This window comes from Chenopodium album, chromosome 1 (assembly GCF_948465745.1).
Source record: "Chenopodium album chromosome 1, dcCheAlbu1.1, whole genome shotgun sequence".
Classification (NCBI taxonomy): Eukaryota; Viridiplantae; Streptophyta; class Magnoliopsida; order Caryophyllales; family Amaranthaceae; genus Chenopodium; species Chenopodium album.
In genome coordinates this window covers 83,600,601-83,618,176 of record NC_137834.1, presented here as the reverse complement: position 1 = coordinate 83,618,176, position 17,576 = coordinate 83,600,601, and the positions used below count along the sequence as shown (strand labels likewise).

General features: G+C 33.8%; 2 protein-coding genes across 2 annotated transcripts; one reads left to right on the top strand and one right to left on the bottom strand.

The window, feature by feature from the left end:
- Positions 1-6,983: 6,983 nt before the first annotated feature.
- On the top strand, positions 6,984-12,018 carry LOC145637097 (uncharacterized). The gene is made up of 5 exons (XM_081688609.1): positions 6,984-7,061; positions 9,442-9,558; positions 9,642-10,146; positions 10,648-10,808; positions 11,138-12,018. Exons 1-5 carry the CDS (start codon positions 6,984-6,986, stop codon positions 11,816-11,818), a joined length of 1,542 nt encoding a protein of 513 aa, XP_081544735.1. The 3' UTR covers positions 11,819-12,018.
- Positions 12,019-14,106: 2,088 nt separating this feature from the next.
- On the bottom strand, positions 14,107-14,782 carry LOC145559088 (large ribosomal subunit protein eL27y-like). Its single transcript, XM_081620502.1, has one exon. It carries the CDS (start codon positions 14,666-14,668, stop codon positions 14,261-14,263), a length of 408 nt encoding a protein of 135 aa, XP_081476628.1. The 5' UTR covers positions 14,669-14,782; the 3' UTR covers positions 14,107-14,260.
- Positions 14,783-17,576: the final 2,794 nt, after the last annotated feature.

Below are 17,576 nucleotides of genomic sequence, written 5' to 3'. Positions count from 1 at the left end.
TTCTAAATACTTGGATATTAATCGGGTATTCAAGCTAAGTATAAAATAAAGTGTTCAAATACATACCAATACACAACTACACAAGTACACAACAAAATAAGTCCAAATTTCAATAATATTCCAAAAAGGAAAAATTGCCCGCAATAATCCCTCCTTTGGGCCGTCAGCTAATAATAATCCGCCTTTGGATTATTTTTAAATAATCCCACCTTTATACCTCTTCCGCTTTAAATAGTCCTAACCGGTCACATAACTTGTTATTACAAGTTACCAGACACATGTCAGTCTATGATTGGTCAAAAAAATAAAAATAAAATTAAAATTAATAATAATATATAAAAAAAAAAACTGAAACCAGATTCCGGCAGCCCCACCTCCCCTCCCCAATTCCGGCCACCATCTCCCTTCCCCTCCCCGATTCCGACCAGCCCCTCCTTCTCCCTCCCCGTTTCCAACCACCCCCTCCCTCTCCTTCCCCGATTCCGACCACCCCATCCCTCTCCCTCGCCGTTTCCGACCAGCCACTCCCTTCCCCTACCCGTTTACGACCAACCCCTCCCTCTCCCTTCCAATTCCCGGCCGACCCCACCCCAGTACCCATGCCGCAAACGCACCACCACGAATTCGGCCTCTATCTGCTCGATGTCCTCCCCCACCCTAATTCCGGCGTCGCTAACCTCCCCCGTCCCCCAATTTCGGCTTCCCTGACCTCTATCGTCCCCCGATTCCGGCTCTATTGAACTCCCCTACCCCATTCAACCCATTTTCAGGGATTTAGTTTGGTGGATTTAATTTGGTGGATTTTCGAATTGGTTGAGTTAATGGGGTTTTGGGGTTGGGTTGGCTGGGTGAAATTCCGGTCAGCGCGATCTCCGTGGCGGTGGTTTCAGGTCTGGGAGGGATGGTTGTTCCAGAGTTTTGCTTTGGGTGGTGGTGGGATGGTGGTGGCTTGGGTGGTGCTGGTGGTGTTTTTTTTTTTTTTTTACAAGTTTTTTTAAAAAAATTTTGACCAATCAAGTAGCTACACGTGTTAATTAAACTTTTTTTTTTAAAAAAAAAAAACCTACACAACCGGTTCCAGGTAAAATGGGACCATTAAAAAAATTAGGGGGTAAAGGTGGGATTATTTAAAAATAATCCAAAGGTCGGATTATTATTAGCGGACGGCCCAAAGGTGAGATTATTGCGGGCAATTTTTCCTTCCAAAAATGCTCCAAACTTTTCATGCCATTCATGGTCACACACTAGTACACTACAATAATTAAAAAAAAAAATTAGTACTACATCTATTGTCCATTTTTCATAATTCATTTAACAGTAACAAACTAACATGTCTAACAATACAACAAATGAACAGAAGTTACAAAATAATTAACAATCATTCAATCAACAAAATAACAATTAAGAAATTGAAAAACTCAAAAACAAATTGAAAAAAATAAATTAACACTTAAATACTTAATAGAAAACAAACTAACAATCTACATTCTACAATAGTACAATTTATAATTATAAACAAGTACAAATAAACCAATTACAAAACAAATTAAACTAACTATTTAAAAAATTGAAAAAAAAAAACAGCGATAGAAACTTACCTCGCAGGCTGGCAACAGGTCGTTGGCCGTCAGTCACAACCACAGAACCACCAGGATTGTCGCCCTCGTCGGTGAGTAGACTGGGTGCGGCAGCTAGAGTAGTGAGAAGAGCAAGAGATAGAGAAAGAAAGTTAGGGTTTGAGCTTTTTAATTGCGTCCAGGGAGAGTTGAACCCGGGATTTGTTGTCCAAAATTACACTTACTTATCCAACTGAGCTCCGCAACTTATCATATACTCCTTCCGTTTTTTTAATACTTGCTCCATTTCTATTTTTTACACTATTCATTTATCCTACTTTGACTAATGTTTGTGATTTATACATAAGAAAAAATATACTTTTGTGGGTACTTGTTGAAATTGTCTCAGTGAATAGATTATTAATTATCAATTGTTACAATTTATACTTATTGATAATTAAAGATATTATTGATAAAAGATTAGCATCGACATTGGTGCCCAAGAGAAATGGAGCAAGTATTTAAAAATGGAGGGAGTAACTAATATATAAAGCTAAACTTTTAGCCAGACGATGAGGCAACGACATTTGGGGTTCCAACTTTTCACCAAGTGTCGTGCCACGTAGGATAGAGTTATATAGAATTCAATTTGTAGGATAAAAAAGTTAGTTTAGAATTTTATTTTCAATCAAATTTTGATAGAATTTTATTATAAAATTGTTAATTTAGAGTTTTATTTTTGATAAAATACCAATATTTCATATGTACAAATTAAATTATAATTTTATTCAAAAAATAATTAGATTATAACTCTCATAAATTATCGTATAAATTTATTTTTTGTATCATAATATTTTTTTGGAGCGAAGAAATTAGTTTAAAATGTACCACATCCATTGTTTATAATATATTCTAATAAATTAAAATAATATACTTCACAATCTAATATAATTTTATTACTTTGTGCAGACATGTCAATTAGGTCGGGTCACGAGTCATTTCAGAGAGGGTCATTATTTCAGGTTATGGGCAAAGAAATGTTTTTCACCAATATTATTATTATTAGTCATTACATGTCTACAAGTTTAAATCGTCACAAAAACACATCAATTCCTAACTAATTTTGTATAATGATATGTTTTAAAATTTGACATATAGATTAAAAATATATCTTAAAATTCAATAAACAACCCGGGCATCGCACGGGCACAAAACTAGTATGGTATATATCTTTGTTTCAAATACTTTATATATAGTTTTTCTGTTTTTTTTTTTAATAACTTTCCTATTTTTTTTTTCAGGATCTAACGGGGTTCAGTTGAACCCCTGAACCCCCGTTGGATCCGCTACTGTGGAGATATCAGAATATGCGTTTCAATGGAGAAGAGAGAGAGGGCGCAACTAATGAAAGAGCTTCAAAGGAGAAAGGTTTGGAGTTTATCAAAGGGTTTTGTCCACTAATTTTGTCCGAAATAACGCATAGTGTGTCAAGTGTCAACCCTCACATAATACTCCGTGTAAATCAAATGACAAAAGCTAACACGCGCACTCAAAAAGTGGAAATATTACGGTAAAATGATTTTAACAACGCGTGATATCACTGAGTCTGATATATATGACATACATTTTAAAATTAATACTCGTACTATCCTAAGTTATAATGCTAATTAGTTGTCTGATGCTTTGAGGCTTGTTAGCAAAATCTAAATTAAATTAACATCTCGTGAAATAAAAGAAAAAATAACGATTATAATACATTTTTCATTTAAGCATAGAGTGTTATAAAAAAAAAGTAGTCAATTTTTAATATTAATAACAAATTTTTATTATGATGACCAAATGCAGGTTGATACATATTCATTTATGTTGAATAATTTTTTTAAAAAAAATATGTTTGGTGTGAGGTGTAAAATAGATTACTAATTAGATACGCTATGGTATGGTGATATAATTACTAAGTAGATATGATTGGCTATCGAAAGATGATGGAGCGAGTAAGAATTTTAAATCATAATCCAAATGGTAGGCAACTATGATTATAATGAATTAAGGGTCTGTTCACTTCAGTTTAATTTCAGTTCAATTCAGTTTAGTTCAGTTCAACTCCAATTAGTTCAGTTCAGTTTAGCTCCTAATTTTCTCCTCTCATAAAATATTCATTTAAGCTCAATTTAGTTCAATTCAGTTCAACTCCAATCAGTTCTGTTCAGCTCAATTAAGTAAATGTGAATAGGCTCTAAGTTTACAAATTTTTTAGTATGCTCATTGCTCAATCAATACCAACGTAGTAAATTGATGGATAATGCCATTGACGGTCTAAAATTAGATTATAAGTATATCCTACCAATATCAGTTAAAATATCGTAAAACAAGTACATATATTCTTTATATTTTAAATAATGAATCAAAATTTTACTAGTAATACTTTTACCGTTTTACTCATCATATAGAAGTCAAACAACTCATAACATACCACTTTGATATCACATACCCCGATACCCGTATGATATTTGTGACGTATCCGTGTAACCTAATTGAAGGGCGATCTTTTAGGTCTTACACACCCATTAGCATAATAATCCCATGTAAGACAAATTAAAAAGAGCGCGAGCGAGTGTGCCTAGTAGCTAGTCCTGTAGTACACCCCGTACATAAGTCACGACTTCTTATTACACATTTACACCACTCCCAGAAAAATAGAAAGAGTACACTTCTCTCTCGTTCCTACTAAACAGACACATTCAAACCTCTGTTTTCCAATTTCTTCGAAGATTCTGAATTGCAATGGCTAACCAGCAAGATAGTCAACAATCTCTACCCAGCTCTTCTGTATGATTTCTTTAACTGGGTTTTTTTTATTTTATAATCTAATTTTGTTTTGCTTAAACTTAGTAGTAGAATTTTGGTGTTGTTCTTTGATAATATCTCTCAATCAAAATCTGCATTTTCGATTTTCAGTGTTAATTATAGCTTCAAAATGTGTTATTAATGACTAATTAAGAGAAAGAAGTTAATGGGTATTTAATTTTTGGTTCATTCAACTTGGCATTTTGTAAAAAAATGTGAATGTTTGCTTGTTCTATGTTTTGATTGAATTTTGGTGGTGTTCTTTGATTATCTTTTGTTAATATGAAATTGTCGTGCCCTCCCTGTTCAATTGACAAATCTTTTGAATGATTTATCAATGGTGGATTATAAGAATGAAATAAATGGGTGTTTATTAATTTGTTGGTTTGTCTCATTTTTTTTTTTTTTTTATTTGCAATGTTTTCTTACAACAATTCTTGTTAGTCGATCCCGAATCATTTTTGGGACTCAAGATTTTGTTATTGTTGTTGTTAGTATGCAGGCTTTTTTGATTGGATTTATAGTTATTGGTTATCTGGAAATGTATAGCAGATTTTTAAGGCTGGTTAATTTTTAGGTGTTTCAGTTTGATCAACCATCTCTTGGTGAACAAGTTTTGGATCTTCTGGAAAGTGCAAGAAATAATCAACAGCTTACTAGCCAAACTGGTGAACATCTTGATTCTAATGTGCAATCTGTAAGAAATCTGCAGTTGAATAGCCAAACTGGTGAACATCTTGATTCTAATGTGCAATCTGTAAGAAATCTGCAGTTGAATAGCCAAACTGGTGAACATCTCGATTCTAATGTGCAATCTGTAAGAAATCTGCTGTTGAATAGCCAAACTGGTGAACATCTCGATTCTAATGTGCAATCTGTAAGAAATCTGCTGTTAAATAGCCAAACTGGTGAACATCTTGGTTCTAATGTGCAATCTCTAAGAAATCTGCAGTTGAATAGCCAAACTGGTGAACATCTTGGTTCTAATGTGCAACCTGTAACAAATCTGCAGTTGAATAGCCAAACTGGTGAGCATCATGCATATAATTACAATAATATGCAACCTCAAAGAAATCTGCTGCCTTATAACCATAGTGTTGAACATCAAGGGTATGATATGCAACCTCTAAGAAATCTGCAGTCTAGCCAAACTGTTCGACATCAAGGGTATAATCAACAACCTCAAAGAAGTCCGCAGTCTTACCAAACTGTTCAGCATCATGGGTATAATCAGCAACCTCAAGGAAATCTGCAGTCTAATATTCAAACTGTTCAACATCAAGGGTCCCATTTCACTCCCCAAAATCAACCAGGAACAAGTTCACATCAATGGCAAAGGCTTCCGCAATATGGTCATACGATTCCCAGTACTAGCAATCAGTTGGGATCTTCACATCCTTATTCAGGTATGCTTGAGAATCTCTCTTGCTCGTGTTAGATAATCACTTTGCTAGTCATATTCTGTTGATTGTCTAATATCTTCCCTAGACTATAAGTGCCTAGTAGATTGGATTTTTCTTTTATTAATTACATTACCCTTATATCATTGAAGTTTTTGCGTTACTTCAATTAATATGTTGAATTTGACATTTGTATACCTAATTGTTTATGAAAATATTATGCATATGTGTCATGAACTGTTATTGGGTATATGTGCAGTCGCACAATGGACTCCCCTTTCTTCAAGATATCCTGAGCTGCAGCAAAGTGTACAACAACCAATGACAAACTTCTCACCTGCTTCATTTCAATCTCAAGGAGTAAACCCAAATATCTGGAATAATATTCAACAGCTTTGTTATGATCTGATAAGAAGAGAGGTCTGATTCTGATTATTTGCAAGTCAAATTTTGTTTAAGTAGTTTGGCACCAAGGAGGGAAGGAGTAGTAATGATGAAAATAATAAAATACTGATTTATGCTAGTAAGGATGCATTTATTAAAGGGCTTATATAGTATCTTTTATGCAATGCACAATTGTAGGACCAATCGTGAATTCATATCCATACCCTTGATTTACTAGATATACTCTTACTAGTCTTAGGAGCTTTACATTTCTTTAAGATTTGATCCTGTCCTATTTTGTATAAGCAATGCACATTATAAAAGGTTTCCTGAGTAATCCTATTGTGTTACATTCTTGTGTTTGGCATGTGCAGGGAGAGATGGATTGCCACGTATCGAATCTTTATGTATCGAATGTCCGCTTGCAATCTCAATTGAATTCTCACATAATTCGGATCAGACTGCTGGAGGTAGAATTAAGTAATCTGAAACAGTTACAGAGACCAGTGGATAACTACGACCTTCACATTAGAAGGCTGGAGGCAGAATTAAATAATCTAAAGGAGCAATCACAGGGACAAATATATGACTGCAAAAGTGACATTAGAATGCTGAAGGCAGAGTTGGATAATCTGGAGCAATCACAGAGACAAATATATGAATGCAAAAGTGACATAGCAATGCTGAAGGCAGAATTGAGTAATCTGAAGTATTCACAGGGACAAATGGCTGATGACATACAGCATATTAGGCAGAATAATCCAAAGTGAGAAGGAGAATGCTTATTCTTCCAAAGATGGCAACACTCGGGGACTTCCCAGTTAGTTATCGAATTTCAGATGATGATAGTCTTGAGGCATTCTCGGCTGATCATGTTCACTTCTTAGAACCTTCATCTCTTTTGACTATGCAGCCTTTTTTTTCTATTTTGTAGCTGAATGTGTTACTGTCTCTAGCAGAATTCGTAGTGTTCTAATGCTACCATTTGAAGCAGGGGTTAAGCGTATAGGATAGTATAAAAGGTACAGGAATATTTTAGCATGCACTTGAATTTACTATGCAGCCATTAAGTAGGTGTTATCTGATTTTTTTTGTACAAAATACAGTGCCTTTTGTATGTAATACGGGCAAATTGGAAACAAATAAGCATGTATGTAAACGTCTATTTGATTGTTCATTTGTTCCTGCTTTTTTGTTGCTATCAATGACTTGCGCCTGTGCATAAATGTTGCCATTCTTGATTCTCCCTTCACATTGTAGTTCAGATAAGCGATTTATGCATTATTTGCATGACTAACATAGTAGGATGTTAATTGTTGGACATTGGAATTCTAGTCTAGTGTTAAATATGTAAACTATAATCATGTTTTCAGATAATGAGACAAGCGCATATTATAAATAATCAGCTCACAAGCAAATTTGACATACAACTTTGGAAAGAAAACAAAATCTTTGCAAAAAAAAATTTAATAAGAAAGTGTAAAAATTTAAGGGTGGAATTTTGGAGTGGTAAGTAGTTTAAAGTTGAGAAATTGGTGCCTCTATTAGTATATGGAATATCAGCATTACTCACTAGGTTGTTTTGAAAAAGAAAAGTAACTTGTGAGTGAAAAAAAAAAAAAAAAAAAAAAAAAAAAAGAAAATTTGGGATAGGCGATCAAAATGAAAGTAAAAACATTTATCAAATATCGTTACAAAAATAATATTCTTTAAAATAATTTCAATTTAATAAAAATAATTTCAATTTAGTAAGTTGACTGCTTTTCAAACAACGCATAACATACTACATAGATATCACACAAGTGACATATTCATGTAACCTACCTTGAATGTACCTCAACCCTCACGGTTGTTTTGGTTCGATATTTGTGGGTCAGACACTTTGGAATCCTCTCCCTTAAAGTGTATTTAATGGGGATTGAACCCTCTATCTTGATAAACTTTTTCTTTTAAGATAACAAAGTGTTTTTAATGGGGATTAAACCCTTAACCTTGATATATACTTCGTATATTTTTCTTTTAGGTAAAGAGAATTCCCTTGTAAGTAGGGAAAAATTAAGGATCCCACTTACTTAGGGTTAGAATCGAGCTCCTCTTACAAGAATGGAAGTAGTACCGAAGTAGAGCCTCCAATCACTAGGCCAACCTTAAATAAAAGAAAGAAATTGCATTCCACAATCATACCAAACATATGGTATTAAGAATCAAGTTCCAAACCCATACCATTATGATTTCATTTCTAATTCCAACCTCATATCAATTTGCGAATCAAACGCCCCCTTAATGCTTTCGTGTAAAAGGGTGACCTTCTTACATAGGGACTATCGAGTAGCATAATCCAATATTCCCATGTAAGGAAAAAAGAGCGCGAGCGAGTGTGCAATTTTGTATAGTATAAGTATAACCCGTACACAAAACACAACTCACATCTTCACATTATATTGCTCTCAAAAATAACATTAAACACAACTCAAAAACTTTCATAATTCTTTGAAGCTTCTGAATTGCAATGGAAGACCGCCAACTTAGTCAAGAATCTGGAACCGTCCCTTTTGTATGATTTTCTTTAACTGGGTTTTTTTAATTTTTTCTATTATGATCTTATTTTCTTTCCTTAAATCTTATTAGTAGAATTTTGGTGTTGTTCTTTGATAATATCTTTCAATTAAATTCTGCATTTTTTATTATATGTGTTAATTATACCTTCGAAATGACTGATTAATGGCTATTTAAGAGAAAGAAATTAATGGGTGTTTAATTATCCGGTTCATTTGGCTTGGCATATGTGTAGTCGTGTAGAATACTGCTTGTTTTCAATCATGTTTGGATTCTCTGCTTAGTATCAGAATCTTGGTGATGTTCAATTGATAAAACCTTTAGAATGATTTATCAATGGCGGATTTTGGGAAAGAAGTTAATGGGTGTTTAATTATCCTGATCATTTAACTTGGCATATTGTAGAAATGAAGAATTTTTGTTTTGTTTTGTTTTTTTTTTTTTTTTTTTTTTTTTTGGTAAATTAGAATTTTTGCTTGTTTGCATGTATGGATTCTTGCTTAATATGATAATATCAGAATCTTGGTGATGTTCTTTAAATATCACTTTTTAATATGAAATTGATGTTCCTTCCTTGTTCAATTGATAAACCTTTAGAATGATTTATCAATGGCGGATTATAAGAACGAAGTAAATGGGTGTTTATTAATTTGTTGAATTGGTTCATTCAACTTTAGCATATTGCATAACAAATTAAGGTGGCATATTTGTCTCCTTGTTTTATTTGGCAACGTTACCTTACAACAATTCATGTTAGTCGACCTCAAATCATTTTGGGACTTATATTTTGTGTTGCTGTTGTTGTTAGTATGCAGGTTTTTTTTATTGGATTTGTGGTTTTGGTTTCCTTGACATGTTTAGCAGTTTTTAAAGGCTGTTTATTGTTTGGGTATTTCAGTTTTATCCTTCTCAGCAACATCCAACCAATCCACAGCCTAATAGCCAAACTGGTGAACGTCCTGGGTCATATCTGCAGCCTCTAAATAATCTGCAGTTAAATAGCAAATCTGGTGAACGTCCTGGGTCTTATCTGCAACCTCTAAGTAATCTGCAGTTAAATAGCCAATCTGGTGAACATCTTGGGCCTGATGTGCAACCCCGAAGAAAACTGCAGGCTATTAGCCAAACTGATGAATATCTTGACTCTCATCTGCAACATCCAAGTAATCAGCTGTTTAATAGCCGAACTGGTGAACGTCTTGGGCCTAATATGCAACCTCAAAGAAATCTGCTGCCTAATAACCAATCTGATGAACATCTTAGATCTGTACTTCAGTTGTTTCCTCGTGACATTCAACCAAATCAACCAGAAACAAGTACACAGCAACAACAGAGGCTTCAGCAATCTGATCATATGATTCCTGGTATTGGCAGTCAGCTGGGATCTGCAAATCCTCATTCAGGTATGCTTGAGAACCTCTCTTGTTCATGTTGGATGAGCACTTTGTTACTCATGTTCTGCTGATTGTCTAATATCTTCATCAGACTACAAGTGCCTAGTACATTGGATTTTTCTTTAAATTGATTACATTACACTTATATCAGTGCATGTTTCGCATTACAACAAAGGCTGTAACAACGAATTGTAAGGCTTTTCATGTTACAGCAAAAGGCTGTAACAGCTTTCTGTAAGGCTTTTCGCAAATTTTAAAAAAAAAATCAAATTGAAGTTGCAAGTCCATTCTTGAAAAGGTAGGACTAACATCCTATGTTGGTAGCAAAAAAAGTTCATATATTTTTTCAAACGAGTTGTATTTACGTTTTTGTACTTGGGATCTTTTTAACAATTGGTCTGTACTATTGCACTTTATCTTCAAATATGTTGAACTTGACATATGTATACCTATATGCTTATGAAAATGTTATGCATATGCATCATGAATTGGTATTGGTTATATGTGCAGCCGTACAATGGAATCCCCTTGCTTCAAGTTATGAACTGCAGCAAAGTGCACCACAACCAGTGACAAAATTCCCACCTACTTCATTTTGGTCATCTCAAGGAGGATATGTAGACCCATCCATTTGGAATAATCAACTGTATTATGATCTGATAAGAAAACAGGTCTGATTTCGATTATTGACAAGTCATATTTTGTTTAAGTAGGTTGGTACCAAGGAGAAATGCCGATGAAAAAAATATAATACTGATCTATATATGCTATAGTAAAGATGCATTTCTTAAAGAGCTTATGTAGTATCTTGTATGCAATGCACCATTGTAAGACCACTCCCAAAATTCATGTCCATACCCTAGATTTACTATCTTATATTCTTCATAGCCGTTAGAAGTTTTTCGTTAGATATTTAGATTTGATCCTGTCCAATTTTGCTTATGCAATGCACCATTATAAAAGGTCTCCTGTTTTACATTCTTGTATTTGGCATGTGCAGGCAGAGATACATGACCAGTCTGGGAGTCTTAATCAATCTAATAACCCCCTGCAATCTGAATTATTGATGTCTTGCGTAATTGGCATTAGTTCGCTGGCGGCAGGGTTAAATGATCTGAAGCAATCACAGAGACAAATTGATGGCTGCAAAAGTCACATTAGAAGGCTGGATGCAGAATTAGATAAGCTGAAGAAGCAATCACAGGGACACTTGGATCACTACGCAAGTCACATTTCAAGGCTGAAGGAAGAATTAATTAATCTGAAGCAATCACAGGAACAAATGGCAAATGACATACGCCATATTTCTGCAGGGAAGGCATCAGAAAAGAATACATCAAGAAAGTCTATTCCTTCAGATGATACTTTGCCTTCTACCGGTAAAGTTAATTTTCATCTGGGAGGCGGAAGTGCTTCTTCTAACAATTTCCTCGCAAGAGCTTTTCAAGATGGTGTAAAAATAAGTGATTCTTACAAGCAGGATGAACGGAATCCGCTGGTTCAAAGTGGTAGTGATCTTTGTTCAAGCTCAGGAGTCAAGATCAAAGCTGGTGAACAGTCCAAGGGACCGGTGAATATGGCTGCAAGGGAAGGGTTATCTGCTACTAATATACACAGAGATGAGTTTATACAAGGTGAGAAGAAGAATGATGGCAACACTCGGGGATTTCCCAGTAAGTGATCGAATTTCAGGTGATGATGATCTTGAGGCATTCTTGGCTGATCATATTCACATCGTAGAACCTTAATCTCTTTTGACTGTGCAGCCTTTTTCTATTTTGTAGCTGAATTTTTTACTGTCTCTAGCAGAATTCTTAGTGTTCTAATATTACCATTTGCAGCAGGGCTTAAGTGTATAGGAAAGTAAGAGGTACAGCAGGAATTTTATAGCATGCACTTGAATTTACTAGGCATTCATTAAGTAGGTGTTATCTGAATTGTTTTGTACAGAATACAGTGCCTTTTTGTATGTACTATGGGGTAATGAAAACAAATAAGCAATTATGTTAACGATTATTAGCAAAGCTTTCGACTTAGATTGAGGCCTGCAACTAAATTTTAAATTAGCCTAAGGCTATAATTAGACGAGCATTTTAAGTGAATTTTGGGATTGCACAAGTGATAAGTGTGGCCGTGTGGGAAAAGGTCTTGCATCCTAAGGTACACTTAAACAATCAATTTACGTCAACTACCCTTAGGGTTTTCCATAGAAAACTTATTCCAATGCTCAAGTCAGCTATGTCTGATATACAACAATTATTATTTAGGTGCTAATAATCGCATTGTAAATTTAAAATGTGATGATGGCATTTATAGAACATACAATTGGTGCTTGTCAAGATTCGACAATGCTTCAAATTTCTTTTAATTTTTCCCCAATACCCACTATAAGATCTTAGAATTTTCATTAGAAAAACAATATGCCAAGCTTATTGCTCAATATACAAGATTCATTGGTTATTTAACCACCCTATCACTCACTCTTGATCGAGCTTTACACCATTCATCAAATATCAAGGTTTGAGCGTAACCAACCAAGCCAGTAAGATATCCAAGCACATTACTTAATAATATACAAGCCTTGATCGAGCTTAACACTGTTCATCACATATCTAATGCAACTACTGTTTAAATGAGCAGAGCAAAATCGAGTACTTTCTTTTATTTTTTCCCCAATCCCCTTACAAGATCTTAGATTTCATTTGAATAACAATATGCCAAGCATAGATGTTTAAATGAGCCGAGCAAAATCGAGTACTACTTTGTTCAAATTTCTTTTATTTTTCCCCCAATCCCCTTACAAGATCTTAGATTTCATTTGAATAACAATATGCCAAGCATAAATGTTTAAATGAGCCGAGCAAAATCAAGTACTACTTTGTTCAAGCGAGCTCTTAGTATGTATTATTAAGTTTGAGCACAATCCTAAGCTTTCAAACAAGCTCTAAGTATATATTTGTTTGTGAATGGCTTTATTAATCGAGTTGATAGACGAGCGTTTTATTACAATCTTCATTACAAAAGAGATTCTCTAATAAATAAGCTTTGTACCTTGACATGTGAAAATTAATTAGCAAAATATTTATCTGACTCGTGAACAAGTTAATAATTTAAGAAAAACTTTAAATGATTAATCGAATTATTCATGAACATATTGAAACGAGCAAGTTCATTAATAGATTTGTCAACCCAGCTAATGAGTAGTTCATTGATCAATTCGATTCATTTACACCCCCAAGCCAAGCACATTTGCTCAATAAACAAAACTCGTTACTTCAGTTAGTGATTAGCCTATCACACTCTTGAGATCAATATAAATAAAATTCTAAAATTAGGCAATTAAACTCAAATCTCATCAATCATCACTAAGTCATTCAATTCAAAACTCCATTCACTATGATCACCCACCTCGAATTTCACTTCCTACTCTCTCCTCTCTCTCCATCGCCACAGCCACCATTACTAGACCCAAAATTCTCTCTAAAACAATCAATGAATCAAACTTGAATGGTCTTAGACTCTTAGATATCCCACCCGATTCACACCATCATCTGAGAGGCCGAAATGGTTTCAAGATGGTGGAAAGATAGATGATTTCCACTGGTTCAAAAGTTCAAATTGGGAGTAATCCTAAGATCAAAGCTGGTGGACAGTCCAAGGGACCGTGACCGGTTTCAAGGGAAGGCTTATCAACCACTGATATACACAGTGATGAGTTTACTACAGAATTAGGCATAATATACAAGGTCACAAGAAGAATGCTGATACTTCCTAAGAACCACAGAAATTCCCAAATAGCAATCGAATTTCAGATAATTAGAAACCTTAATCTCTATTCATAGCGTTCGAATCCTACTTTACAGGAATTTTCTAGCATGAACATGAAATTAACCAGGTATTATTTGTAAATGTTCCTGCTTTTCTATTGTAATATCAAATTAATAAACAGAAATAAACAAAAACATAGCATTGATAAAAATGGGTTCATCATATATCATAATCAACCAAAATTCCCAAGCAAAAACAACTCCTAAACAAATTCAAAAACCACAGTTTAATCCGAACATTAAAATAAACAAAAAAAAGCATAAAAAATTACTCTGGTTGATAAATCTGTAATTCTCTAGAACCTGAGTTTGGAGAAAAACCAACGATTCTTCCCAGTCTTAAACCTCTCCTCAAACCTAGCCTTAGTCTCTTTAGCAGCAGTAACCTTCTTATCCTTAGACTGAAGAACATCAGCAGAAACAACATCCTTAAGATCAACATCAAGAGTGTAACGAGTAGGCATTATGTGATTGTAATTCACAACTTTGACGAAGCATTTCACCCTCGATTTCTTCGCCTGCTTCTTCGCGGAATCCTTGCGAATCACCTTCTTCGGGTACTTGTTGATGCCGGCGACAAGGCAGTGTCCGTAACGGCGATCCCGGCTACCTTCGTCGAAGTTGCGCACGATTACTGCCTTCCGACCTGCGTATCGCCCTTGAAGGAGGATTACGGCTTTTCCTGTTTTCAGAAACTTCACCATTTTTAGGGTTTTTTGCTCTCTCTCTCTCTCCTCTGGAAAGGGGGATGAGTTTTGTTATCGGCAGAGAAGAAGTAGGGGTTTGAGAAATGGGGTTGGTTTAGGGTTAGTAATGGGCTGGGCTGCATTGTTATTTATGGGATTGGAAAATGTAGAATACGGGTAAATTAACGACAATTTGATGGTACAGATTAGAGGTAATCCTCGATAGGGATGAAACTAATACGGTTTAAAATTGAATCGAATTACAAACCAAATGAATTAATAAAGTGATTTATTTAATAAAAAAAATATAAGTCGGTGTGGTTTGAGAAATAAAAAAAATTACAATTTGTGATTTGGTTTTGATTTTAGGATTTGAAAAACCAAACACATATCTAAATTGCAGCCCAAATCTAATTTCAGCCCTAATATAAAAGGTCAAAAGTAATTTATGTTTGTTTGGCCCAAAAAAGTAACAAATAAAAACCCAAAACACTGTGCACAAAAAATTGCGGTGCGGTTTTTTTTTTTTTTTTTTTTTAAATGATTAAAAAACAGTGTGATTTGATTTTGACCGAAATATAAGATGGTCTGGTGCGGTATGAAAAATCCCAAATAAAGTTAAAATGGTTGGGTTTGCAGTTTAGGCTATAAACCACACCGCAAACCAAACTTTCACCCCTAATCATTAATTGTCCGACTCGCTAGTCTCACCCGGTCCGGCTCGAAAATAGTGCGAGTTTTGACAAGGCTAAAAACACTCTTCTTAGTTCTAAACCTGAAAAGGCCCAAAAATTCAACCTGAAAGTGAGCTTGAGCAAGTGCGTAGTATCCATACATATACTATACTTTGTACTCCCTCCATTTTACATCAATTGTGACACTTTTCTTTTTCATCCATTTCATATTAATTGTAACAATTCCATATCTGATAAGGATGCAATACTACAAGTATTTTTTTCTCCCTTTTTTAAATGCAACAAATTTGTTTTTTTTCTACCCTTCAATCAATGGTTTTGACTTGTATTTTTAAGTAATGTACAATAAATATATTTTGTCATGCAGTATATTGATGAATTATCTAAATATACACTTTGGAGCTGAGACATCAAAATTTCGTAATTTATATTAATACAAAATTAAAGATATTATTCCTAAAAAAAATTAAAGATATTAATAATCAAAGTTGTGTATCGGTGAGCATGTCCAGCTAAACTGTTACAATTAAAAAAAAAAACACGGAGGCAGTATTCCATTTTTTTTTTTACTCCTATCAAACCCACGACTCTATTATGTTCACTTGGTAAGCCTCACGGCATATTCTTAGGTGTATACTCATGCACCTAGAAATAGGTGTAACAACAACACAATATGAACATTAGCTTTTCAGAAAGTGAACATTAGTTTTCTTCCCCTCTATTTTTTATTTTCTCTCTCCTCTGTTTATTATTATTATTATTATTATTATTATTATTATTATTATTATTATTATTATTATTATTATTATTATTATTATTATTATTATTATTATTATTATTATTTTCCCCCTTTTTTACACTTTTTTGATTGAATTTGTTTCTTACAACATGAAAGTAGTTATTAAGTATGAATTTTTGCGTGAATTGATTAAGGTTTATATGAATCTTTGAATTCACAAATTATACTCTGTTTTTTATCCTTCCTTCTTTAATTCCTTTTTCCTCGGTTTTTTTTTCTATTTTTCTTGTTTTTTCGATTTAACGATTGAATCTATTCCTTACAATATGGAATTGGTTGTTTATCTGATTTTTTGAATTCATATGAATTGAATTTTTTTAGCTTTGATCAATTTCATCTGATTTTCTACATTTTTTTTTATCAATGAACATAATCATGCAAAATATGAACATATGCATAGGATCCCGTAAATAAGAACATTAGCTTTTCAAAAAGTGAACATAGGCATAAAACATATGAACATATGCATTTCAGAAAGTAAACATAACAATTCAAAATATGAACGTAAGCATTGGTTTCCTTAAAGTGAATATAACCATTTAAAAGATGAACATATGCGTAAAAAATATGAACATATGCATTTAGGAAGAGAACATATGCATAAACAAACTTAATGAGAATATTTATGAACAACATATGCATTTAAGAAAGAGAACATATGCATAAACAGACTGAAAGGTCACTAATTTTTTTTTTTTTTACAATTCCAATAAAAAATTTCGAACAATAGAGTATCGAACAATATTCAAACAAAATTAAGTGATAATCATATAATTCAAACAAAATTAAGTGAAATTTACATAAAATTGCCTTTTTTTTTTTTTAGGGAGAATCCTTTTGATTTTGCATCTCTTTTCTAATGTCTATTGATGTTTTTGCAGTTTTTTAGTAAGAGAAAATGAAATAGAGGAGAGATAAAGTGAAATAGAGGAGAAATAAAATCATAATAAGAAGAAGAAGAGCAATTTCTGAGTTTGGAAGTGACGTTACACTGGGTGTGGGAGGGTGTATTGGGTGTGGATGTGTTTATTATAGTTACAGTGTTTTTTAGTTAGTTTTAGGGCCTTTTTTTGGCTTCTAGGCTTTGTTTTTTTTTTTTTTCGTTTTTTTTTTCTCTAGACCGCTGTTACACCTATCTAAGGTGCACAAGGGTGTACCTTAGACTAATTGTAAGGTTCACAGCCCATTCCACTTGGATTCGCGCGCTTCAAGAGCCCAATGTATGGTTCCGCCTCATTCATCAAGTCACCATCATCATCTATTATGCTATTCATGATGATTGATGAGTTGAATTTAATTTGTTCAATCATCTCCTTGTTAACCAATTTATATTATCCCAATCAACTGTAGGAGGGAACATTTTATAATCCTTTTGCGTGAAGAAACCCTGTTGATAGCAGCATGAAATAGGCCACTAAGTCCCCTAAAGAGA

Bases quoted from the DNA above. Each gene is read 5' to 3' on its own strand.
- LOC145637097 (XM_081688609.1), top strand. From the start codon at position 6,984: ATGGCAACACTCGGGGACTTCCCAGTTAGTTATCGAATTTCAGATGAT. The intron at 7,062-9,441 runs GTTCACTTCTTA...TAACAAATTAAG, and splicing joins AGGCATTCTCGGCTGATCAT to GTGGCATATTTGTCTCCTTG. The intron at 10,809-11,137 runs GTCTGATTTCGA...TGGCATGTGCAG, and splicing joins ATGATCTGATAAGAAAACAG to GCAGAGATACATGACCAGTC.
- LOC145559088 (XM_081620502.1), bottom strand. From the start codon at position 14,668: ATGGTGAAGTTTCTGAAAACAGGAAAAGCCGTAATCCTCCTTCAAGGG.